This window comes from Mesoplodon mirus (genome assembly GCF_964341445.2).
Source record: "Mesoplodon mirus genome assembly, chromosome: 10".
In the NCBI taxonomy this organism is placed as follows: Eukaryota; Metazoa; Chordata; class Mammalia; order Artiodactyla; family Ziphiidae; genus Mesoplodon; species Mesoplodon mirus.
This window is the reverse complement of record NC_138986.1, coordinates 31470379-31498292: the sequence shown is the minus strand read 5'-3', so window position 1 is coordinate 31498292 and position 27914 is coordinate 31470379. Positions and strand designations below refer to the sequence as shown.

General features: G+C 37.3%; 1 protein-coding gene across 8 annotated transcripts in view; it reads left to right on the top strand.

Moving 5' to 3' along the window:
• The window catches only part of AKAP7 (A-kinase anchoring protein 7), a 137664-nt gene extending 109977 nt beyond the window's left edge, over positions 1-27687 (top strand). For 6 of the 8 annotated variants that reach the window (XM_082634106.1, XM_082634105.1, XM_082634101.1 and 3 more), the window contains one exon: positions 25332-26344. In XM_082634106.1, the coding sequence (XP_082490232.1) occupies positions 25332-25528 (197 nt within the window). In that variant the 3' untranslated portion in view covers positions 25529-26344. Of the gene's footprint in view, positions 1-25331 lie in introns of all 8 variants that reach the window. The other 2 variants (XM_082634104.1, XM_082634102.1) reach the window with 1 other exon arrangement.
• Positions 27688-27914: the final 227 nt, after the last annotated feature.

Here is a 27914-nt window from a genome sequence, read left to right as displayed (position 1 = left end):
CCGGGAGAAAGTGATGTAAAAACAGGGTACTTGGAGTACATGGAGAGAACTCACCCAGTTGGTAAGAATCTGATGGAAAAGGGTGATTCACTTTTTTTTTTTAACGTGTCTCAGCAGTCTCTGCTCCCCCATCCCCCCAACTTTGTGGTTAGATAGCTGATGTTGGCATTTGCCATGTGAATTATACCAAGTTTCAGTTTGATACCTCACATCTGACTGTTAGAGCAAAAATAAAATTCACACTTTCTAAGCATTTAAAATACCCAGCTAAAGTTAGCTGTGAAACTCAGCTTTTTGGGTTTTGATTGGTGTTTATGATAACTAATAAACTGGCAAGCAGTTGATCTGTTAATCTAAAACTTTCTATCTAGATCTATAGCAGTCAAAGCTTATTTAGAATTCTGACAATCAGGAGTATGTCAGGAGGCTGGAAACCACATCATAAGAAGAAGGCTGAAGGACTGCAGCTGCTTAGCTAGGATGATAAATTAATTGTCTTAAATTATTTGGAGGATTCTTTAATGTGGAAGGGAAAGAAATTATTCTCTATGGCTCCAGGGTGGTAGAATTAGGACAGTGAGTGTTCATTTTAACACATTTTCTTTTGGTGATTTTAGGAGCCAAATGGTAAAGATATATTTACCCAGTAGTATTCTAATTATGTTTGCATAATTCCCATTTTAAATAACGAAAGTACTGAAATGGAGCCCTAAAAGAGAAAGAAGTTATCACAGTCAGATTTTACCTTAATACTTCTTAATACATTGCCTGAAAGAAGATATTTTAAGGTAACGTTTTCAACTGTTGTAAGCCATCAAACTCTTTCTTTAAGTGGAAGACCACAATTTTTATGAAAAAAATATATGCCTCATTATTTCATAGTTTATAATGACTGTTAATGCCTATTTTAAATTAGTACCTTTAGGATCAACAAACTTTGTTTAAAATAGAAATGTAACATACAACTTTGGGTTCGAGTCTAGGTACACTGTTGTATCACCTAAGCAGCACATAAAATGTTGATTACTGAACTCTGTAGTAACAGCAGGCAGTTGGTATCAATAAGTCCTAGAGATAACAAGCTAAGGTATATATTGCCTGTTGTATGATTGTCTTTGTGAACAAAATATTTACGAAAACATTTTGTCCAAATTTACATCTATTTTAAATTAATTTCCATAATATGGGTATAGTAAGTTTAAGATAAAAATTCATTGTGATGCTATGTATAATATACACTATCCTTTAGTTAATCTTCAATGTAAAATTAGATATACAGATTTTTAGATTTTATAAAACCTAAAAAGTATATGTAAAACTATATGAAATTTGAATATTAAATTAAAAGATAGTAAACAAATTGTTTTGTAGGGAAGCAAGTTCATGAAGTATGCAATTTTTAGCAATATTTTTTAAAAAATTAGCCTCACAGCTGCTTTTAATTTTGTACCCTTTGCCTTTGTCATTTATATCTTAGTCCTCTGTAAATACAGCATTGTGAGGGGAAAAATACAGAAATAGTTTGTGTCAGTTAGGATCCAGTCAAGAAAGTCAGAGTTACACCAGTTATTTTAACAGAATTTAACACAGGGAATTCGTTAAGTTTTGGAGGAACTTTTTTTTTAATTACATGCTACAGTAATTCAAATTAATTGTTGATGTTTCTAGGGAAACCCCTCACCCAGATCAATTTAACACACTTCGGGATTTACTTGCTGGTGGTGGCTGTGGCTTCCGGCATCCTCTGTGTCCTCACCTTCTCAGGTTTTACTCATTGGTGGGGATATGACTTCCAACAGCTCTGGGGAGTATTTTTACTGTTCAACGTTCAAGTAGAATGAGTTCTTCTCTTCTAATTCCCATATGTAAAATCTGAGGGAAGGTACAGGTTGTAAACTACACAACCCTGGAGGGCACTATACATATCAGAGACATTGTAATTTATATATTGTGGCATAAAGTACTTTTGTATACTAACAAAAGTATATTATGAAAAATTTCCAAGAGATAGAAATGAAGTATCTTGAGGAAGAGGCACTTTAAAAAAATTTATACATGTATCATGTGAACCAGTGTAGCTCTGGCAGATCAGCGGCCCCACTGGAGCCATATAGAATATGAGATGGGCAGTTACCTGAAGGGGAGAAGTGAAGTGGTTGCTTTTACCAGAAAGGCTGGAGGTACATGAGGAAGGGGTTTGGGGAAGTGGATGTGGCCTGGAGCCCTGTGGGAGTGTCAGCAATGGAGCAGTCACTCTGATCCGAAAGGAACCATGATTTGCTCTTCCTACTTTTTTTTTTTTAATTATTTATTTATTTAGGCTGCACCAGGTCTTAGTTGCGGCACGCGGGATCTTTAGTTGCAACATGTGGGATCTAGTTCCCGAGCAGGGAACGAACCCAGGCCCCCTGAATTGGGAGAGTGGAGTCTCACCCACTGGACCACCAGGGAGGTGCCTGCTCTCTCTACTCTTGACAAGAGGAACCACCATGTTTCCCTTTTCACTCCGAATATCAGGAAGCTCAACTCCATTTCATGGCTCTCATGACCTGCACTTCTGTGATCCATATTTCCCTCTGTTCTTTACTTGCTACTGTAATTTATGTTTTTCCTTCATCCTGATTTTTACTTTTTACTTGTAGTTTACCTTTTACTGTATTTTTTTTCTTGCCATGAATTATCTCAAGTCTTTTGAGTATTTGACAGTGAATGAATGAATGGATGGAAAGAAGCACTGTGACTGAAAGTACGTAATGGCTCTACTAGGAAGACAAGAGCAAACCTGAGGCTACGAAGGATGGTGACATTTACCACATGTGCATAACACACGTTCTAAAGTTGATATGTTCCTGGGAAGTTGCATATATACTAAACTTGATATGATTGTTTTTATCTATTGTGATTTTCAAGTACAGAAAAATCACTGTTTTCAATGCTTCACCTTTCAGTTTGGTGCATCTAGAAACCTAAAACCATCTGTATCTCACTGTTTTGAGTACTGTCTGTTCATATGTCTGCTTGGAGGCCTTTTACAAGATTAATTAGCAGTAGCTCTTCTCTTTACCTAAGAAGGAACATCATTTAGTTGCAAAAGAATGTGAATGTAAACTATATAGAGCAATGCATACATTTCTTGTTTGCAGTTATTCCAATTGTATAAAGTGAATTGGTTGCCCATATCATGTTTGCTTACAGAGCCCTATAGCAGGGAGCTCATAAACAAATAGCCTTGTAGCCTTATAAATTAAAAGAGGGTCATAGTATCCCTTTCATTTAAATCAAAACAGTAGTAACAGTAGCTAATTTTGTTGAATATTTACTGTAAGGGGAGCACTGGGCTAAGTGCTTTGTGTTATTATCTTACTTAATTTTCACAACAGCCCTGTAGTATAACACTACTGTTATCCCTGGTTTACAAATAAAGAAAGTGACCCTTAGAGGTGGTTAAGTAAATTTCACAGAGATACAGAGCTAGTGAATGGGGGAGCTAGGATTCTAGTCCAGGTATTTTGACTCTATAATTAAACAGGAAGCATTATAAATATTTTCTGGTTGGAAGTCTCATTTTAGAACTAAAAATATCATAGAACATAAGAATAATTTCCAGTTGCTAGATATAAAGAAGCATGGTGGTATAATGGCAGAAATGTGGTTTGAGTCTCAACTTGGCCATTCTTTAGTTGTGTAGATGCGGGCAAGTCTCATGGCTTTTCTAACTGTTGGTTTTCTCGTAGGTAAAATAGCAATAATAATAGTAAGCTTTTGATTTAAATGTGTAAAGACAAAAGGCACATAATAGGCAGTTAATCGTAGGTTTATTATTATTAAAAGGATCCATAAATATAACTATTACAACTCAAGTTATGTGCTACGTGTCATGGAAACATAAGTATGCAGAGTCTTGGGACTTGATATGCAGGACTTAACTAGGTCTTAGAAGAAGTTGGTGATGAAGGAACGTGGCTATTCAGCCTCTAAGGCTCCTGGGAAGAGTCTCTAAGCAGCGGTGATGGGGGCAGCTCTGGTTTCATCCTCAGAGAGGAACAGTGGACACCGTGGAGATCATCTCTCATCTCCTTCTAACCATCTTTTTGGTGCCTTGCTTTCCCCAGGAACATCAATCTTGCCTTCAGGGGGCCTGGAGAGGAAGCCCGGTGCAGTAGTGATTGTCCCTTGTCCACCCCGTACCACATGTGTGTGTTTCTACCCGATTCCTGAAATTCCTTTGACTGGGAGCAATTCTTCCCTATTTAGACATCAAGAGCTTGAGAAGCAAACATCCACTCCTGGAAGAAATGAATTTACACTTACAGACCACCGGCAGTTAATTACTCAACAAGTTCAAATGCTCATTTAATCTCCTCTAGGAGGAATTCACATATTCAGAGAACTTGTATGAACAGGGGATATCACCAAAGAGAACTTAAACATCATTTGATTTTTGTCTGAATGCTTTGTGGAAGCCTCTAGTAAATTGATAGCCTTAGGTCATCGAGAAAAGGGAAGTATATCCTAAACAATTACTTTTCTCAGTCATTCTTCCTGAGGCAAAAGCAATAAATTTAGGAGTTCACCAAGCTTCATTTTTTTTTTAATATAACGAGACCGTGTGTACTGAACACAGTGGGCAGCACAGGCAAGGGCCATGGGGGCTCAGGCGACGGAGTGTTTATGAGGACTGTAGTGGCCAGGGTGGTGGAGCAGCGCCTCTCCCCTCTCTGTGGACTCGCACCGTCCCCCTCAGAGCCTCTCAAAAGTTCTGTGGGGACAGCAGAGCAGGATGACTTGCCGCATTTTACAGTTGGGGAAACAGTTCCAGTGCTTGGAACTCAGTGCTTGAACGCGTGCTCGGTTTCTTTATGCATTTTTATTATATGCCTGGAAGAATAGCCAAGGATGACTGTAAATGATCAGGTTTCTCCTGATTTTATTTTAACTCTTAATCATCTCATTTTCAAGTTTTCTTTAGCACAGAACACTCTTTATTTGACCCACCATCATTGCTGGTGTGATACCCATTTGACGGGGTCCACAGTTTTCTCAGTACTCACAAGCCAAGTACACTGACTAAATCGTCCTGTGCACCTGGATTTTCATGGCCAGACTTTAAAAAGTAGATCTTGGAAGCCATGAAAGGAAATGAAGAGAGGCGGTTTAACCTACTTTATGTGTTCTCTAGTTGAATAACTAGGTGGTAAATTTTATAAAATAAAACGTACTCTGCATGCTCATCCCAAAAGCGTTTGCTTTTGGATTGGGCAGCTAGCCGTGTTAAAGTGAGCTACGTTTTGAATACTTTAAAAAAATCAGATTTCTTTCAACCGGTGTGTGATATTTCAAGTATTTGTGATGTTCTTGATCACATTGTAGTTATGCTTAGATTTCATCCCTGTCACTAAGTTTGATGACTGGAAGCATTAGCAGGGTTGTGAAAATCTAATTTTCTTTAACATTATACCTCATGAGTCGAAATAAGCAATTCCTTGAAGACAAGCCTTAGTAATCTGTGTATATCTCAGAATCTAGAAGTGTAATTTGATGATACTAGATGCTCTAGAAACAAGACATGTACAAACTCCTCAGCGTGTCCTACAAGAGCCTTCGTGGTCTCTCCTGTGTACATTCCCAGCCTCATCATTCTCCCTCCCTGCCACCACCTCAGTCACCTTATACTAGACCGAGTTCTGCAGTTTCCCAGACAGGCCAGCCTAGTCTTCCTTCCCTGTCATGCCTGAGAAACACTCATTTCACAAGATCCAGCTCAAGCATCACCTCCAGCATGAAACTTTCTTTTGATATTTTCTCCTCAGTAGAACTGATCACTCTTTTCTTTATGGATCCACTCTGTATTGTACATCTTTCCTTCAGAGCATTCATGAGCCCGTATTTATTAACACACACTTGTACCTCTACTCAGTTTCAGGTTCCCTGAAGGCAGGGCCCATGCTGGATTCATTTCTGTATTCACAGCAACAATGCTTATCACAAATAGAGGGTGCTCAGTGATTGTGTGGATGGAAAGATGGAAGGAAGGAGGAGAGCAAGGGAGAAGGAAGATGGAAGGAAGGAAGGGATTGTACTACATTAATCAACACCCATTATTTAGACTAAATATTTGTAAAAAAATAAAATAAAAATTTCAATCTGCTTGCAAAACCTTCTGAATCTTTCTCTTTTCCAGTCAACCAATCATTAAATGATGTGGTGTTTCTTACATGTATACCTTCATTTCCCCAGGATGGGGGGCACCAGGGAGCTGTGGAGTATCTGCCAGGGTGTGGGTGTCCTGGATGAACTCATCTTCCTGACTTCGAGTGGGAGCTATGGACTCCCATCACTTTTGTGTGGTATTGTTAGACAATTTGTGTAGCCTTTTGTATCTCATTGTTCTTACTTGTAATATGGAAGAATAATACTTATTTTACCTCGTAAGATTTCTTTGAGGACCAAATGAGAGAATGTTTCTGAAAGCACTTTGGAGAGTATGAAGTGTTACCTAAGCAGACGGAGGATGCATTCCTGCATTGCTATTTAGTGACCTGGTACCGTGGGGTTTTTCGCAGCCTTTGGAACCTTCTGATCTGGGTGTGTCCTTATTGCTTATAAAAGAGGTAAAGTGATATCTACAATTATGATTTATTTCACCAGTTAGATTAATGGCAACATTGATGCTGCTGATCTACGTTGGTGAACATTGCCTTCAAAACAGGAAAGTGACCTTTATTTCTGCTTGAATCAACTCCCAACCTGGAACGTCAGCCTAGAAACAAAAGTATATATTATCATGAGAAGGTGTGTTCATCAAACAAGTGAAAATTAATTCTAGTTAGTTGTACTTTTAAGTTTTATGTAAAACTCTCTTAAATAGAAGATAATAAATTACATGAACGTAATAATTTTAAGGTTCAAGGCTCATTTTAAGGCTCATTTCCTAGCCTCCTTGTTTTTCTGCCAGACAAGAGCATGATTATTTGAAAATCTATGCTTTTGACATGTTTGAAACTTATTTATTTCTTCTTTGTCATAAGAATAATTTTCCAACGATAGCTGTACTTCTGTTGATACTTCTTTGCACCAGGACTTGTGTTTGGAACGTCTGCTTCTTTTATCACTGCTCAAATTGCACTCCTCAACCATCTGCACAAAATGACATATAGTGGTGCTGAGCAAACAGTCAGGGATATTGAGAACTCCTTATATTCCTACCTGAACAAATACAGGAATCAAAATTTAGGGCGGCAACAACCACAGTTTCCATTGAATAGAGAGCAATTTATGATATAGAACAGCAGATAGACAACTATAAACAATACAAGGCAAAACAGGTGAGCAAAACAAACCACAGTGAGTACAGTGCCCCTTGGAAACAGATTTCAGCAACAGAGTGATGGTAATCACTTGTCAGTCAAGTACTGGGTACCAATTTAGTTTACAGTCTTTGAGTAGATTGGAGCAAGTGATACGTGTCTGATACACTGAGGAGGAGAATTAAAATGATTCGGCTTTATTCATGCTCAGAAACTACCCCAGTCTCTTTCACTGGAAATTATTTTCAAATTTTGATGTTGAGCACAAGAGAAAAACTATGATTCAGAAGGAAAGCACTTGAGAATCTGAGGCCTGCACCTGGGAGAGATGGCAGATATCACAGTTGAGACGTGTATCTTAGAACAGAGAGGAGCTGAGAAAGTCATCCTTATTACTAGCTACCATGCTAGTTGCAAAGAGTGATAGGGTGCCAGTCCATTCAATGAGGCCACATGTTGAATAGACCTCTCAATAGCTCCTCATCATGGGGAAGAAATTGTTCTTATTAGTACTTTTTTTTAATTGAGGTATAATTTACATAAAGGAAAATTCACTCTTTTTGTGTGTGTACAGTTCTATGAGTTCTAATCAACACATAGAGTCATATAACCACCACCACAGTCAAAACTGGGAACAGTTCCATTATCCTTCATATGCTCTCATGCCCCTTTATAACTCCTGTCCTCATCCTCAGCCCCTGGTAACCACTGGTCTGTTTCAGTACTGATGGTTTTGCCTTTCCCAGAATGTCAGAAAGATGAGATCATGCAGTGTGCAGCCTTTTGACTCTGGCTTCTTTCACTTAGCATAACACACCTTAGATTCATCTGTGTTGTTGCACATATCAGTATTCATTCCTTTGTATTGCTGAGTACTATTCCATTGGGTGGATCTACCACAGCTTATTGAGCCATTCACCAGTTGAAGGTATTTCAGTTGTTTCTAGTTTGGGGCATTTATGAATAAAGAAGCTACAAACATTCATGTGTGGGTTTTCATGTGAGCATATGCTTTCAGTTCACTTGTTTTCAATTCTAGCTAGGAATGAGATTGCAGGATTGCATGGCAAGAATATAGCCAACTTTCATAAGAAAATCTTTTATTAGAGATGTCCAAACTTTTTACAAACCAGCTATGCCATTTTTGCATTCCCACCAGCAATGGGAGTTCCATTTGCTTCACATCCTCACTGGCACTTGATACTGTTTATCTTTTAAATTTTAATTTTAGTGGATGAGTAGTAATATCTCATTGTGACTTTAATTTGCATTTCCCTGATGGCTAATAATATTGAGTATCTTTTCACATGTTTATTGGCCATCTGTATATCATTTGTGAAGTAATGCTTCGATTCTTTTTGGCTGTTTTTTTATTTTATTTTATTTTGTCTTACTAAATTGTTGGAGTTATTTTTGAATTCTGGATACACTTTTTTATATGTATTATGTATATATTTTTTTCAAATATTTTCTCCCAGACTGTAGTTTGCTTTTTTTGCCTTAACAGTATCTTAAGAAGAGCAAAAGTTTTACATTTTGATGAAGTCCAATTTATCCTTTATAGGGAATATATTGTACTTTTCACGTCCTATTTAAGAATCTTTGCCTAATCCAAGGCTACTGAGAAGTTCTATATTTTCTTCTTAAAGACTTTATAATTTTAGCTCTTATAACAGGTCTGTGATCCACTTTGAGTTCATTTTTATATATGGTATGAGATAAGGGTTGAGATTCTTTTTTATACATACCATTGTTCTAAGCACCATTTCCTGAAAAGATTATTCTCTCTGTTGAATTGTCTTGGTACCTTTGTTGAAAATCAGTTGGCCATATGTTTGTAAGTCTGTTTCTGGATTTTGTTTTGTTTCATTGATTTATATGTCTGTCTTTATACGTATACCACACTGTCTCTATTTCTGTGGCTTTATATGAGTCTTAAAAATCAAGTAGTATAAGATTTCCAACTTTGTTCGTTTTTAAAAAATTGTTTCAGCTGTCTTAATTCCTTTACATGTTCATATGCCTTTTAGAATTAACTTGACAATTTCTATGAAAAGGCCTGGTGAGGTTTGGATTGCAAAACTCTGTAGTTTTGCATTTATAGAGCAATTGACGGAGAATTGACGTCTGAACAATATTGAGTCTCTCGATCAATGAGTATAGCTTATTATCTCTATTCAGGTCTTATTTCATTTCTTTTAGGAAATTTTGCAGTTATTAGTGTTTAGGTGTTGCATACATTTTGTTGAATTGTACCTAACTGTTTCACATGTTATGCTGTTAAAATGATTATCTTTGAAAGATATCTTTCTGTTATTGATTTCTTATTTGACTCCATTGTGCTTCAATCAATGCACTGGATGAATGTAATAATTTAAAATTTACTGAGACTTGTTTTATGGCTCAGAATACGATCTCGTTTTGTAAAGGTTTTCTGTACACTAAAAAGAATGTGTGTGTTTCTGTTGTTGGGTGGAGGGTTCTATAATTATCAGTTAGGTAGCTTTGGTTACTAGTATTCACATCTTACATATTCTTATTGGATTTTTCTCTCCTTGTTCTGTCAACTATAAAAGTGGCCTTGAAATCTCAAACTGTAATTGTGGATTATCTGTTATACTTTCAGTTTTATTGGTTTTTGCTTCAGGTACTTTGAAGCTCTTATTATTAGGTGCATACACATTTAGGATTTTTATATCCTTCCTCTTGATGAACTGACTCACTTATAATTGTAAAATGTCCCTCTTTATGGCAGGTAATTTTTTTTTCTTGAAACCTGCTTTGTCTGGTATTGATTCTCTAGTTTTCTTTTGATTAGTGTTAGCATGATACATCCTCTTCCATCCTTTTACATTTAACCTTTCTGTGTCTTTATATTTGAAGGATTTTTTTTGTTGACATCACTGTTGATTCATGTTTTTTAGCCAAATTAACAACCCCTGACTTTTTATTGGAGTATTTAGAGCATCTTATGTTTTATATGATGATAAATATGGGTGAGTTTATTTTTTTCTTTTTATTTATTTTTTAAACAGCAGGTTCTTGTTAATTATCTGTTTTATACATATTAGTGTATATATGTCAATCCTAATTTCCCAATTCATCCCACCGCCATCAACACCCCCGTCACCCTCCAGTTTCCACCTTTGGTGTCCATACGTTTATTCTCTAAATCTGTGTCTCTATTTCTGCCTTGCAAAATGGTTCATCTGTACCATTTTTCTAGATTCCACATATGTGCATTAACATATGATATTTATTTTTCTCTTTCTGACTTGCTTTACTCTGTATGACAGTCTCTATGTCTGTCCACATCTCTACAAATGACCCAATTTTGTTCCTTTGTATGGCTGAGTAGTATTCCATTATACATATGTACCACATCTTTATCCATTCGTCGACGATGGGCATTTAGGTTGCTTCCATGACATGGCTGTTGTAAATACTGCTGCAGTGAACATTGGGGTGCATGTATCTTTTTGAATCATGGTTTTCTCTGGGTATATACCCAGTAGTGGGATTGCTGGGTCATATGGTAATTCTATTTTTAGTTTTTTAGTTTTTTAGTTTTTAGCTTTTTAAGGAACCTCCATACTGTTCTACATAGTAGCTGTATCAGTTTACATTCCCACCACCAGTTGTGAAGAGGGTTCCCTTTCCTCCACACTCTTTCCAGCATTTGCTGTTTGTAGATTTTCTGATGATGCCCATTCTAACCGGTGTGAGGTGATACCTCATTGTAGTTTTGATTTGCATTTTTCTAATAATTAGTGATGTTGAGCAGCTTTTCATGTGCCTCTTGACCATCTGTATGTCTTCTTTGGAGAAATGTCTATTTAGGTCTTCTGCCCATTTTTTAATTAGGTTGTTTGTTTTTTTAATATTGAGGTGCATGAGCTGTTTATATATTTTAGAGATTAATCCTTTGTTGATTCATTTGCAAATATTTTCTCCCATTCTGATGGCTGTCTTTGCATCTTGTTTATGGTTTCATTTGCTGTGCAAAAGCTTTTAAGTTTCATTAGGTCTGATTTGTTTATTTTTGTTTTTATTTCCATTACTCTAGGAGGTGGGTCAAAAAAGATCTTGCTGTGATTTATGTCAGAGTGTCCTTCCTATGTTTTCCTCTAAGAGTTTTATAGTGTCCAGTCTTACATTTAGGCCTCTAATCCATTTTGAGATTAATTTCATGTATGGTGTTAGGGAGTGTCCTAATTTCATTCTTTTACATGTAGCTGTCCATTTTTGCTAGCACCACTTATTGAAGAGACTATCTTTTCTCTATTGTATATCCTTGCCTCCTTTGTCATAGATCAGTTGACCATAGGTGTGTGCATTTGTCTCTGGGCTTTCTATCCTGTTCCATTGATCTGTATTTCTGTTTTTGTGCCAGTACCATATTGTCTTGATTACTGTAGCTTTGTAGTATAGTGTGAAGTCAGGGAGTCTGATTCCTCCAGCTCTGTTTCTTTCCCTCAAGACTGCTTTGGCTATTCGGGGTCTTTTGTGTCTCCATATAAATTTTAAGACTTTTTGTTTTAGTTCCATAAAAAATGCCATTGGTAATTTGAGAGGGATTGCATTGAATCTGTAGATTGCTTTGGGTAGTATAGTCATTTTCACAATATTGATTCTTCCAATCCAAGAACATGGTATATCTCTCCATCTATTGGTATCATCTTTAATTTCTTTCATCAGTGTCTTATAGTTTTCTGAGCACAGGTTTTTTACCTCCTTAGGTAAGTTTATTCCTAGGTATTTTATTCTTTTCTGTTGCAATTGTGAATCAGATTGTTTCCTTAATTTCTCTTTCTGATCTTTCATTGTTAGTGTATAGGAATGCAAGAGATTTCTGTGCATTAATTTTGTACCCTGCAACTTTACCAAATTCATTGATTAGCTCTAGTAGTTTTCTGGTAGCATCTTTAGGATTATCTGTGTATAGTATCATGTCCTCTGCAAACAGTTACAGTTTTACTTTTTCTTTTCCAATTTGTATTCCTTTTATTTCTTTTTCTTCTCTGATTGCCATGGCTAGGACTTCCAAAACTATGTTGAAGAGTAGTGGTGAGAGTGGACATCCTTGTCTTGTTCCTGATCTTAGAGGAAATGCTTTCAGTTTTTCACCATTGCGAATGATGTTTTCTGTGGGTTTGTCATATATGGCCTTTAGGATTTTGATGTAGGTTCCCTCTCTGCCCACTTTCTGGAGAATTTTTATCATAAATTGGTGTCGAATTTTGTCAGAAGATTTTTCTGCATCTATTGATATGATCATTCGGTTTTTATTCTTCAGTTTGTTACTGTGTATCACATTGATTGATTTGCGTATATTGAAGAATCCTTACAGCCCTGGGATAAATCCCACTTGATCATAGTGTATGACCCTTTTAATGTGTTGTTGGATTCTGTTTGCTAGTATTTTGTTGAGGATTTTTGCATCTTTATTCATCAGTGATATTGGTCTGTAATTTTCTTTTTTGTAGTGTCTTTGTCTGGTTTTGCTATCATGGTGATGGTGGCCTCATAGAATGACTTTGGGAGTGTTCCTTCCTCTGCAATTTTTGGAAGAGTTTGAGAAGGATGGGTGTTAGTTCTTCTCTAAATGTTTGATAGAATTCACCTGTGAAACCATCAAGTCCTGGACTTTTGTTTATTGGAACATTTTTAGTCACAGTTTCAATTTCATTACTTGTGATTGGTCTATTCATATTTTCTGTTTCTTCCTGGTTCAGTCTTGGAAGGTTATATCTTTTTAAGAATTTGTCCATTTCTTCCAGGTTGTCCATTTGATTGGATAGAGTTACTTTTAGTAGGCTCTTAGGATACTTTGTATTTCTGTGGTGTCTGTTGTAGCTTCTCCTTTTTCTTTTCTAATTTTATTGATTTGAGTCCTCTCCCTCTTTTTTTTGATGAGTCTGGCTAAAGGTTTCTCAATTTTGTTGACCTTCTCAAAGAACCAGCTTTTAGTTTTATTGCTCTTTGCTATTGTTTTCTTTGTTTCTATTTCATTTATTTCTGCTCTGATCTTTATGATTTCTTTCCTTCTACTAACTTTGGGTTTTGTTTTTTCTTCTTTCTCTAGTTCCTTTAGGTGTAAGGTTAGATTGTTTATTTGAGATTTTTCTTGTTTCTTGAGGTAGGATTGTATTGCTATAAACTTCCCTCTTAGAACTGCTTTTGCTGCATCCCACAGGTTTTGGATCATTGTGTTTTCATTGTCATTTGTTTCTAGGCTTTTTTTTGTGTGTGTGGTACGTGGGCCTCTCACTGTTGTGGCCTCTCCTGTTGCAGAGCACAGGCTCCAGACGCACAGGCTCAGCAGCCATGGCTCACGGGCCCAGCCTCTCTGCGGCATGTGGGATCCTTCCGGACTGGGGCACGAACCCGTGTCCCCTGCCTCGGGAGGCGGACTCTCAACCACTGCGCCACCATGGAAGCCCTAAAGCATCATCATTTAAAAAATCTATTCTGTGCTCCTAAATCAAGAATAAAACTTACAAAGGCAGGATTGTTTCCTCTTTGGACTTTATATTCTAGAAAATATTTAAAATATGGTTTTGTTGTTTTAATTCTAACATTTTCTGGTGTGTGTGTGTGTTGGGGGTGGGGGAGAGTTCTGGTATTTGACAAGAAGAGGGAAGCTTTCTTTACAGCAACTCTGTTTTCTGCAGTGTTGGCAGACAAGTGTCCGAGGACAGTGTCAGTTTAAATGTGTACTTGGGGGCAATTCTTGACCTGTCCCTCATCTCCAGTGAGTTGCAGGTGGTGTGCAAGGAAGCTGAGCGTGCCACCTCAACTTTCTGAATAGCCTGTAGATCTATATTTAGTGTTTCTTTTAGTCTATGTAGGTGAAAGAAAAGGTAAACTCAGCTAAAAAGAATTTTGCTTCTAAGGAGGATACATTATGCTGCAGGAATGAGAAGGGCAAGATTGTGCAGGTGATGGGAAGGTGCTTAAGAAGCCTTGGTTCAGTTACCAACTCAAGTTTTTTGATACTTGGGGTGTCAGCAAGTGAGAATATTTTTTTTCTAATTAAGACTTTATTATTTTTAGATCAGTTTCAGGTTCACAGCAAAATTGAGAGGAAGGTACAGAGATCTCCCATGTACCCTCTACCCTTACACATGCATAACATCCCCATTATCAGCATCCCTCACCAGAGCAATACATTTGTTAACAATTGATGAACCTATGTGGACACACTGTAATCACCCAAAGTCCACAGTTTATATTACAGTTCACTCTTGGTGCTGTACATTCTGTGGGTTTGGACAAATGTGTGATGACACATACCCATCACTATGGTATCATACAGAGTATTTTCACTGCCGTAAAAGTACTCTGTGCGCTCCCTATTCATCTCTTTCTCCCCTCTCCCAAGCCCTGGCAACCACTGATGTTTTTATTGTCTCCATAGTTTTGCCTTTTCTAGAATGTTACATAGTTAGAATCATACAGTAGGTAGCCATTTCAGATTGTCTTCTTTCATTTAGTAATATGCATTTAAGGTACTTTCATGTCTTTTCATGGCTTGATAACTCATTTTACTTTAGCCCTGAATAATATTCCATAATCTGGATGTACCACAGTTTCTCTCTTCACCTAATGAAGGACGTCTGGGTTGTTTCCAAGTTTTGGCAATTATCAGTAAGAGTGCTATAACATCCCTCTGCAGGTTTCTGTGTGGACATAAGTTTTCAGCTCTTTTGGGTAGATACCAAGGAGCATGACTGCTGGATCCTATGGTAAGAATATGTTTAGCTTTGTAAGACTGCCAAACTGTCTTCCAAAGTGGCCATACTATTTCGTCTTCCCATCAGCAATGAATGGGAGTTCCTGTTGCTCCACATTCTCACCAACATTTGGTGTTGTCAGTGCTCCAGTTTTTGCCATTCTAATAGTTGTATAATGATATATTGTTGTTTTAATTTACATTTTCTGATGACATATGATGTGGAGCCTTTCTTCATATGCTTATTTGCCATCTGTATATCTTTGATGAGGCGTTTATGAAGGTCCTCAGCCCGTTTCTATAAATTGAGGTATAATTGACATATAACATTATATTAGTTTCAGTTAGGCAGCATAATGATTTGATATTTGTATATATTGCAAAATGATCACCACAGTAAGTCTAGTTAACATACATCACCACACATTGTTACAGGATCGTTTTTCTCATGATGAGAACTTTTACGATTTACTGTCTCAGCAACTTTCAAATGTGCAGTATAGTGTTGTTAACTATAATTGCCAGGCAGTACATTACATGCCCATGACTTATTTATAGCTGGAAGTTTATGCCTTTTGACTCCCTTAACCCATTTCACCTACCCCCAGCCCCTCTCCTCTGGCAACTGCTAATCTGTTTTCTGTATTTATGGGTTTTGGTTTTTTTTAATTCCACATATAAGTAATATTGTACAGTATTTGTCTTTATCTGTCTGACTTATTTTACTTAGCATAATGCCCTCTAGGTCCATCCATGTTGTCACAAGTGGCAAGATTTCATTCTTTTTTTACAGCTGAATAATATTCCACTGTATGTATGTACCACAGTTTCTTTCTTCATTCATCCATTGATGGACACTTGGGTTGTTTCCGTATCTTGGCTATTGTAAATAATGCTGCATTGAATATGGGGGAGCATATAATCTCTTTGAGTTAGTGGTTTTTCTTTCCTTTGGATAAATACCCAGAAGTGGAATTGTTGGATCACATGGTAGTTTAGTTTTTAATTTTTTGCAGAAGCTCCATACTGTTTTCCATAGTGGCTGCACCTATGCACATTCCCAGCAACAAGGATTCCCTTTTATCCACTTCCTTTCCAACACTTGTTATCTCTTGGTTTTTTTAATCTGATAATAGCCATTCTGTCAGGTGTGAGGTGATATCTTATTGTGGTGTTGATTTGTAGTTCCCTGGTGATTAGTGATGTTGAGCATGTGTTCATGTACCTGTTTGGCCCATTTTTAACCAGATTGTCTGTCTTCTTGCTGTTGAGCTTTTAGAGTTCTTTGTACATTTTGGATAACAGTCCTTTATCAGATGTGTCTTTTGCAAATGTTTTCTCCCAGACTCTGGCTTGTCTTCTTATTCTCTTGACATTGGCTTTCACAGAGGAGAAGGTTTTTTGTTTTTTTTTTTTTGTGCAGTACATGGGCCTCTCACTGTTGTGGCCTCTCCCGTTGCGGAGCACAGGCTCCGGATGCACAGGCTCAGCAGCCATGGCTCACGGGCCCAGCTGCTCCACAGCATGTCGGATCTTCCCGGACTGGGGCACGAACCTGTGTCTCCTGCATCGGCAGGCGGACTCTCAACCACTGCACCACCAGGGAAGCCCAGGAGAAGGTTTTAATTTTAGTGAAGTTCAACTTATCAATTATTTCTTTCATGGATCATGCCTTTGGTGTTGTATCTAAAAAGTCACTGCCATCCCCAAGGTCATCTAGCTTTTCTCTTGTGTTTTCTTCTAGAGGTTTTATAATTTTGCTTTTTACATTTAGATCTGTGATCCATTGTGAGTTAATTTTTGTGAAGAGTTTCAGGTCTGTGTCTAGATTTATTTTTTTGCATGTGGATGTCCAGTTGTTCCAGCACCATTTGTTGAAGAGATTGTCTTTGCTCCATTGTATTGCTTCTGCTCATTTTTCAGAGATCACATTGATTACACTTGTCTGGGTCTATTTCTGGGCTCTCTGTTCTCTTTCACTGATGTTTTTGTCTATTCTTTTGCCAATACCACACTGTCTTGATTACTGTAGCTTTATAGTTAGTCTTGAAGTTGGATAGTGTCAGTCCTCTGCCTTTGTTGTTCTCCTGCAATATTGTGTTGGTTATAATGTTTATTTTTGCCTTTCCATGTAAGCTTCAGAATCAGTTTGTTGATATTCACAAAATAATTTCCTGGGATTTTGATTGGGACAAATGAGAACTTTTAATGTGTTTGCACTCTTTCTCTCAGATCTTACATGGCATTGTTATGAAGATTTTTTTGGTTCTCTTTTAAAAACTATTAATATGATTTATTCTTGTCAGGACAAATAAGCACCTAGATATTGGCATTGGGTGGAGGGTGGTAATGGTTTCTGGAGCCCTTCATGTGATATCAGTTAAGCAATTATTGGGTCAGCTCACACATAAAAAGAGCTGACCCACACTAATGTTGACCTTAAATTATCGCAGTAGGTAGCACATATTCTTGCTACCACAAAGGAGGTCACTTATTTTCTCTTTTATAATCACAGATATAAATTTTATCTATGTGCTGGCTTGGTATCAGCGATCTCAGGTAATATAAATAAAAGCTGAATCTTGGGTACATACCTTGGATTAATGATCCTAATTAATGATCTTACAGAGAGTGGAATTGCTTCCTTCAAATTTGTTGAAAAGTTTCTTAAGTCTGTTCTTTTAGGTACACTACTATGTTTGGTGGACTTGATAGCATTTCTCATTCCCTTTCTTTTATATTTTTAGTATTCTCCTAAGAAATTGACTAAAAATATTCTGGGGGGGATTTCTAAAAAAACAGTGTCAAAGAGAAAGATTAATCTTTCATTTTAAATAGGTATGATAGTAAGTAACCTTGGTAGACCAAGAAAGAATATTTGTGTCGAGAGGGTGCTGCATACATTGGGAATATTTTTTTAACATAAAAAATGCAGACATTTTATTTTATTTTTTTTAACTTTTTATTTTGTACTGGGGTATAGCCGATTATCAATGTTGTGATAGTCTCAAGCGCACAGCAAAGCAACTCAGCCATACATATACATGTATCCATTCTCCCCCAAACTCCCCTCCCATCCAGGCTGCCACATAACATTGAGCAGAGTTCCCTGTGCTGTACAGTAGGTCCTTGCTGGTTATCCATCTTAAATATAGCAGTGTGTACTTGTCAATCCCAAACTCCCTAACTATCCCTTCCCCCAGCCCTTCCTCCCTGGTAACCCCAAGTTCCTTCTCTAAGTCTCTGAGTCTATTTCTGTTTTGTAAATGAGTTCATTTGTATCATTTCTTTTTAGATTCCGCCCACTGGGAATATTTTTTGTGTGTACTTTTGTTGGAATATCGAATGATAAATCATGTACCTTGCGGTGACACATTGAACTGCCATTGTTAACTAGGCTTCAGGTAAAATGAATGCAATCATTTATCTTAGAGGTCACTGTGGGAGACAGATACCTTTATTCAAGTAGTGGTCAAAAGAAAAATACTTTAATCTTAAAATGCCTCTTTCAAGTAAGGTGAATTAAGTCTACTGAAAGTGGGAACACAAAAAATCTCACTGGAACGAAGATATGCATTTCTTGAATTGCTGCATTCTCGCAGGCCTCTGTGATGAGCCTTGCAATAGGCTTTTCCCTGGGCCAACGTTGATAGTCTGAGGATGCCTTTGTGGAAATCATGGGTGGGGCAAGAATCCAGGACAGATCTGGAAGATTCATTTATAAATTTATTTTTTATTGATTGGTTAATTAGTTTGTTATTGTAGATAGTTAATATTTGACCCATAGGCTGGATAGAGTTAAAGATGGTAATAATCTTGTTTTGAGCTTGGTTGTCTTGGTTAATAGTAAAAGCATAAACAGAAATATGAAAGTCAGAAGGGAAAATTAACTTTTTGTGGGAAGATTTTTTGTGTTTTAAATTTCTTAATGTTTGAAGTAATGGGACACTTTATTGGGTACTGAGAGAAATCACTGAAGCACACACTTTTTGACCTGAGATGCTTCTTGGAGACTGAGTAATGATTAGACTCAAATCCAACCCTGTTATCTTACTGGTGATGTATCAGTAATGTGACGAGTGATGTTATCTTAAAGCTGACTGGGGTCAGGAAGAGTTGCAAGAATGCAATCTCTGGCCTAGATGCAGAGCACGAATAGGGTGGCAGATGTAGAGAGTCGTTTACAGTGTATTGAAGGGTACTTAAGAAGTATTTCTTCATGTGAAGTTTGAGTTTCCCTCTTAAATTTGAAGAGCCACTATAAAATAGTTCCAGGTAACACATCTGGAGGTACATCTATACAGTATAAACACTGTGTTGTAAGATTAATAGAATTCTTTAAATATGAGGCAATGTACTCATTCATTCTTACTAATAAAAATAGTCTTAACTTGCTCCCAAGTATGGTATTAGTAATGAATTTCTTTATCTTTCTTTTAACAATATCTTGACATATTTAGTTTAGTAAATTCTATATAGAGATCACTGAGTTGAAGCTTACCTATCCAGGACTTTTGATCATGGGTCTGGAGTACCATATTGTCACTTTTGAGGGGAGAGCAGTTGCTAAGGCCTCCCACTGTAGTGTGTCCAGATGGGCCTTTAACCCATCCCTCTTCTGCTTGGATGTTGCTAGGAATGATGGTTATAAGCATAATTGGCCTCGGACATGTGTTAAGGAGAAGTGGTGGGGCTCAGAAGGAAGGTTAGGAGCCAGTTCTCACCCTTGGCATATATGCTTTTGTATTCCAATCCCTGTTACATGTGACGTTAGAAAATAATGTCTATCTTCCTGTTCACACCCTTTGTGTCTGCCTGTCCCAGACCTGAGGTCGTAAGTGCGGCATGGGGATTTTGGCTTCTGGAGGTCATGGGTGATATTCCAAAACTGAGCTGAAGTTTAATGTGTGAGCATTCTAATTACTTCTTTTTTTTCCAGCTTTATTGAGATATAATTGACATATAACATTATATAAATTTAAGGTGTACAGTGGTGATGATTTGATACATTTATATATTGTGAAATGTTTGCTACAATAAGATTAGTTAACATATCCTTCACTTCACATAATTATAATTTTGTTGTTATGCTGAGAACATTAAAGCTCCACTCTCATAGCAACTTTCAAGTATAGGATCCAGTATTGTTAACTGTAGTCACCATGCTGTACATCAGAGCCCCAGAACTTATTCATCTTATATCTGAAAGTGTGTTCCCTTTGACCAACATATTTTCCGGGCCTATCCCCCTCAGTTCCTGGCAACGTCCATTCTCCTGTTTCTATAAGTTCAGTGTTTTTAGATTCCATATGTAAGTGAGATCATACAGTATTTGTCTTTTTCTGACTTATTTCGCTTAGCATAATGCCCTCAAGGTTTATCCATGTCACAAATGGCAGGATTTCGTTCTTTTTAATGGCTGAATAATATTTCGTTGTATATATATACACCACATTTTCTTTATCCATTCAACCATTGATGGACACTTAGGTTGTTTCCATGTCTTGGCTATTGTGAAATATGTTGTAGTGAACATGGGAGCACAGATATCTCTTTGAGATAGTGATTTCATCTTCTTCAGATATATGCCCGGAAGTGGGATTGCTGGATCGCATGGTAATTGTATTTTTAATTTTTTTGAGGAATCGTCATACTGTTTTCCATAGTGACTGCACCAATTTACATTCCTACCAATAGTGCACAAGGGTTCCCTTTTCTCTACATCCTCACCAGCATTTGTTATTTCTTGTTTTTTTTCATAATAGCCATTCTAACATGTGTGAAGTGATACCTGATTGTGGTTTTGATTTGCATTCCCTGATGATGAGTGATTTGAACACCTTTCCATGTACTTGTTGGCCATTTGCATGTCTTCTTTGGAAAAATGTTTATTCAAGTTCTCTGCCCATTTTTAAATAAGATTTTTTGTGTTTTTGCTATTGAGTTGTATGAGTTCCTTATATATTTTGAATATGAACCCTTTATCAGATATGTGATTTGCAAATATTTTTTCCTATTCTGTAGGTTGCCTTTTCATTTCGTTGATTGCTTCTTTTGCTGTGCAGAAGCTTTTTAGTTTGATGTAATCCCACTTGTTGATTTTTACTTCTGTTGCTTGTTGTTTTGGTGTCATATCCAAAAAAGGCATTGCCAAGACCAAAGTCAAGGAGCTTTTCTCCTCTCCTATGTTTTCTTCTAGGAATGTTATAGTTTCAGTCCTAATTCATTTCAAGATAATGTTTGTGAGTGGTGTAAGATAAGGGTCAAATTTCATCCTTTTGAATGTGGATATCCAGTTTTCCCAGCACTACTTATTGAAAAGACTGTCCTTTCCCCATTACATATTCTTTGCTCCACTGCCAAATATTAGTTGACCATACATGTGTGAGTTTATCTCTGTGCTCTTGATTCTGCTCCATGGCCTATTATATGTCTTTCTTTATACCAGTACCATATTGTTTTGAAATCAGAAAGTGTGATGCTTCCAGCTTTGTTCTTTCTCATCATTGCTTTGGCTTTTGGGGGTCTTTTGTGGTTCCATATGAATTTTAGGATATTTTTTTCTATTTCTGTGAATAAATGCCATTGTAATTTTGATAGGGATTGCATTGAATCTATAGATGGCTTTCAATAGTATGGACATTTTAATGATATTAACTCTTCCAATCCATGAACATAGGGTATTTTTCCATTTATTTGTGTCTTCTTCAATTTCTTTCATCAGAATCTTATAGTTTTCAGTATATAGATATTTCACTTCCTTGGTTAAATTTATTCCTAAGTATTTTATTGTTTCTTCTACTATTTTAAATGGAATTATTTTTAAAATTTCTTTTTCAGATGGTTCATTGCTACTGTATAGAAATGCAACTGATTTTTGTATGTTGGTTTTGTATCTTGAAACTTTACTGAATTCATTTATTAGGTGTAACAGTTTTTTTTGGTGGAGTCTTTAGGATTTTCTATACACAAGATCATGTTATCAGCAAACAGAGACAATCATACTTCTTCCTTTCTGATTTGGATGCCTTTTTTTTCTTATTCTTCCTGATTGCTCTTGCTGGGGCTTCCATTACTATGTGGAATAAGAGTGGTGAGGGTGGGCACCCTTGCCTTGTTTCTGATTTTAGAGGGAAAGCTTTCAACCTTTCACCTTTGACTGTGTTAGTTGTGGGTGTGTCATATATGGCCTTTATTATGTTGAGATATGTTCCTTCTGTACCCAATTTGTTGAGAGTTTTTATTACGAAGGGATGTTGAATTGTGTCAAATGTCTTTTCTACATACATTGAAATGATCATATGATTTTTATCCTTTATTTTGTTAATATGGTGTATCACATTGATTTATTTGTATATGTTGAACCATTTTTATATCCCAGGGATAAATATCCCTTGATTGTGGTGTATGATCCTTTTAATGTGCTGTTGAATTTGGTTTGCTAGTACTCTGTTGAGGTTTTTGCATCTAAATTTATGAGGGCATTGGCCTGGGGTTTTTTTGTTTTTTTGTTTTTTTTTCTTATAGTATCCTTACGTGGCTTTGATATCAGGGTAATGCTGACCTCATAAAATGAGTGTGGGAGTGTTATGTCCTCTTTGGGTTTTTGTTGTTATTGTTGTTTTGATGTTTTTTTGTTTTGTTTTGTTTTGTTTGGCAGAGTTTGAGAAGAATTGGTATTAATTCTTCTTTATTTTTTATTATTATTATTTTTTGCCATTTTACGGTTTTATTAACACAAACAAAATGTGCACACGAGCTGTCTATTCATTTTCTTCACTGCGCAGCCTGGCGTTGGACTTGGTGACTCTGAAGGCCAGCTGGGCTGCTCTCTCCACAATGGCTGTGCGATTCTTGGAGGAGATGTTGTGTGCAATCTCAGTACAGTAAGATTTATTGCACATCAGCAGTTGGTAAAATTCACCCATAAAGCCATACTGTCCTGAGCTTTTATTTGTTGGAGGTTTTTGATTACTGATTTAATCTTAAATTTGTTATTGGTCTGTTCAGATTGTCTGTTTCTTCATGATTCAGACATGAAGGTTGTACGTTTCTAGGAATTTATCCATTTCCTCTGGGTTGTCTGATTAGTGGCCTATAATTGTTCACAGTAGTCTCTTATGATATTTATTTCCGTGGTATCAGTTGTAATGTCTCCTCTTTCTTTATAATTTTGTTTGAGTTCTCTCTTTATCTTGGTAAGTCTAGCTAAACGTCTGTTGTTTTTGTTTTATCTTTTCAAAAACACAACCCTTATTTTCATTGATCTTTCTACTGTTTTTCTATTTCATTTATTTCTGCTCTGATTTTTACGTCCTTCCTTCTGCTAACTTTGGGCTTAGTTCTTATATTTTAGTTTCTTGAGATGTCAAGTTAAGTTGTTTTTTTTAAGAGTTATTTATTATTTATTTATTTTTGGCTGTGTTGGGTCTTAGTTGTGGCATGCGGGATCTTCATTGAGGCATGCAGGATCTTTCTTTGTGGCACGTGGGCTCTTCGCTGTGGCCCGCGGCCTTCTCTTTAGTTGTGGTGTGCAGGTTTTCTCTTCTCTAGTTGTGGCGCACAGGCTCCAGGGTGCCTGGGCTCTGTAGTTGTGGCGTGTGGGTTCCAGAATGCTTGGGCTCCGTAGTTTGCAGCACACAGGCTCTCTAGTTGAGGCACGCAAGCTCAACAGTGTGGCGTGTGGGCTAGTTGCCCCGTGGCATGTGGGATCTTAGTTCCCTGACCAGGGATCTAACCCACGTCCCCTGCATTGAAAGGCAGATTCTTTACCATTGGACCACCAGGGAAGTCCCAAGTTTGGGTTGTTTACTTGAGATCATCCTTTTTTCTTAGTGCAGGCATTTATTGCTATAAACTTCCCTTTTAACACTACTTTTGCTGGATCATAAGCTTTGGTATGTTGTGTTCCCATTTTTGTTTGTTTCAAATATATGTTTTTAATTTCCCTTTTGATTTCATCTTTGACTCATTGGTTGTTCATGAGTGTTTGTTTAATTTCTATATGTTTGTGAATTTTCCAGTTTTCCTCTTGTTATTGATGTCTGGTTTCATACCATTGTGGTCAGAAAAAGATACTTGGTATGATTTCAATTTTTAAAAATTTCCTAAGACTTGTTTTGTGACCTAATATATAATCTATCCTGGAAAGTGTTCCATATGTGCTTGAGAAGAATGTGTATTCTGGTGCTGTTGGATGGAATGTTCTTTATATGTCTCTTAGGTCCATTTGGCCTCAAGTATAGTTCAAATCCAGTGTTTTCTTATTGATCTTCTGTCTGGATGATCTATCCATTGTTGAAAGTAGAGTATTAAAATCCCCTATTATTGTAATGCTGTCTATCACTCCCTTGAGATCTGTTAGCATTTACTTAATATATTTAGGTGCTCAGATGTCTTTGCTTCCAGTCATCTGCCTTCCTGGATCCATAGCTCAGTGGAAGGAGATGAAAGACTGACTGGGCATGAGAGATGAGCCCCCTAGTTTTTTTTTCTCAGTTAAGGGAGACAAGAAAGAGAATGAGTGGGAAATGTGCAGCATTTGAACAGATGACAACCACCCCTTTTACAGAAAAATGAAAGGACAATTTAACCTTGATCATCACTAGCAGGGAAGCAAAATGGCAATAAAATACTAACATCTAGTAATTTACTGTCATAATCCTAACTCTTCCTTGAAGAGTTTCCTATTTCTTAAATTGCAGTGATAGCTCTGAAATTAAAAAGAATATTAGTTTTACAAGCTTATTTTAACCATTTCCTAAGCAGTAGTAATTGCTTTTGTCTTCATGGGAGGGCTGAGACTTTACCAACCATCCAGGCCAAGGGTTATAAAATTACTGATCCTATGTGGCTAGTTGATTAGGAAATCTCAATTACCTGACGTTTGGTAGTGGCGAAGTGGAAGCAAATACATCTTGTTGGTGATTTCACATGTCTGAGGCTCCAGGTGGTGGGTATGTGGACTTTAGTAGTAGTAATCACTTTTGGATGAGAGAAAAACAAAAATCCCATGTAGAAATGGGGAACTTCCAGCATCGCTAGGTAGACTGTTTTTTGATTGGGGCTAATGAACTGCTTTTCAGCCTGAAGTCTTCAGGAACAGGCAGTCTCCTGCTTCTGCAAATACCAAATGAAAAGCCAAACCAGTATTCTTGGATTGATAGATCCAGTTTACCAGACTGAAGGACACTTGCTCTTTGTAACTAACTGAACTAGCTGGCCCCTGCATGCTGAGTTTCTATGGCAATATGATCTCAGTGACCTATCTTCTTTATTGTGGAATGTAGGTGATAAGAATGGAGGTGAGCCCGATGATGCTGAACTGGTAAGGCTCAGTAAGAGGCTGGTGGAGAATGCGGTGCTCAAGGCCGTCCAGCAGTATCTGGAAGAAACACAGAACAGAAACAAGCCGGGGGATGGGAGCTCTGTGAAAACTGAAGAGGCTGATAGGAATGGCACTGACAGTGACAACAACAGGAAATGAGACCCGGAGGCAGGCAGGCCCCCGCCGCTCCGTGAGAAGCATCCCTGCTCCCCTCTGCCGAGTCAATGGGCTGATTTGCATTTTGCTATTTAAGTGTCTCTTGTCCAATCTGTGGAGATGGCCTGATACTTTCATGATCCGTGTGTTTGCATTCCTGAAACACAACAGAAGAGAAATGGAGTGCTGGGACTATCAGAGGAAATTAATTTATGAAGGAAGAATGGCCCAGGTTTTACTTGCCCTCAGCCGAGGCTGTGGGAGAGAGTATTTTGCGTGATGCCTCGTGGACTCAAAGGCCATGGAAGGGGCCTTGCCATAAATGGAATACTGCCATTTATATTGCTTGGCAGGGCATTTGACTACTTTATCTGAGGCCAAAACACACACAGAGCTGACAAGTGCTACGATTAAAATGATCACTGTTGAAATTATTATCCATATAGCTAGTCCATAATGTTTCGTGTTTGTCCTATGCGTGCTGTCGCTATGCAGTGATCTTTATTTACAGTAAGTTTGTTTCATGTAAATGATATATTTTTGGTGAAATGCAACCTTTTCTATAAAATGTGGGCAGCATTTTAAAGGTTTCTTTTTAACCCTCTTTTGATAAGTCAGTGTGCCATATTTAATGTTTTTCATTGGCATTTGTATGTAAAATATATCATATAATTTTTTTTCCATAGGCCAGAAACCTATTGGAATCCGGGACTTAATTAATGAAGCTTTGCGTCGAGAGAGGATGGGTCTGCAGTCCAAAGTGAAACAGATAAAGGAACTTTTATTAAAGCCTGAGACTCAGGCCAAAATTAGGAGGGAGCTTTTTGAAGGAAGATTCATTAACAACAGTAATGAAGGAAATGATGTTGATTTCAGCGCAATTTTGACATAAGCTCTACATTGCTATCGTGGTACCAGAGTTTATGAAATCTTTTCAGCTCATTAAATAGCTCTTTGGTAAATACCACAGAAGTGTTCTGATAGAGTCTGCACAACAGCAAACCAACATTGGTAAGGAGTTAACAATTTCTTACCAAAGAAAACTGATTCTGCACTGTTATTTTTAAGCTAAACGTTTTAGAATGTTTATCTCTATAATATCGAGATTCATTTTGTAGAAAGGACTTCTTAATTAGCCATTGTGAGATGTTCGTTGAGTCCTCACAAATAAAATATACAGACCGTGGAAAATCTTCTACAGACAAAAAAAAAATACAGTATTTTAAGGGTAACTTGTCTCCTGTTGACATGAATTTTGTTGTTAAATCAGAAGCATTGTTCACATGTATCTATGCCTAGTGTTACTTTTATTATTTTATTATTTTTTATTTTTTATTTTTTTGCGGTACACGGGCCTCTCACTGCTGTGGCCTCTCCCGTTGCGGAGCACAGGCCCCGGATGCGCAGGCTCAGCAACCATGGCTCACGGGCCCAGCCGCTCCGCGGCACGTGGGATCCCCCCAGATCGGGACACGAACCCGCGTCCCCCGCATCGGCAGGCAGACTCCCAACCACTGCGCCACCAGGGAAGCCCCTAGTGTTACTTTTAATGAGACTTTGAATGTTTATTGATCACTAGTACTTGAATGAACATTTATAAATGTAATTATTGCAGTCACTGGTTAAGAATGTTTTATAATATCCATATGTGTTATTTTTCAGTGATCAAAATGTAATTTGGTTTTTCATTTCTTAATGAACGTTTGGGATTTTTATTTTCTACTTTTCTGAAGATAAGCCCCCGGTCTTACTGTATCCCTCATAATCTGAATTTGTTTGCACTGGTTCATTTTTAAAGAAAATTCTTGAAAAGTTTCCCTCCCATACGATAATCACAGCTTTTTCTATAGTCAGTGTAAAATTGCTGCTACTAAGAGATCATGATGGAGGGGGAAATTATTAGAGATCAAATATGTGATCATTTCAAAGATAAAATCCAGTTTACTCATGGATTTTAGCTATTTTTTCACTGGGTAAATTATACTACATTTATTTATAAGTGAGTTTATGCATTTTCATGCCCGTTAATAAATGTATTGTTTTCCCTTGTTGCCTTTCTTCATTTTTTCTCCCTCTTAGAAGCTGTTGGATCTTTGTGAATATAGTGAAATCAGAAACAGGCACTCTGAGAGTTTAGTGTTTCTTATCTTTTATGTTTTTGTCCCTCATGCTAAGATAGCACAGCTGTCAGAGCACCTTTAACCTGAAATTTTTAAAGCTCTTCAAATCAGTCAGTTTCACAGAGAATTAACAACAGAACATTGAAGGCAAAGAAAATCTCAATAGCATCTCATAAACTGCTAACAGTGGGTCGCTGAAGTGATATCAGTAGCAGAGATGAAGAGAGAGGGTCCATCCAGATGCAAAGACCAAGGAGCTGCTTACCAGG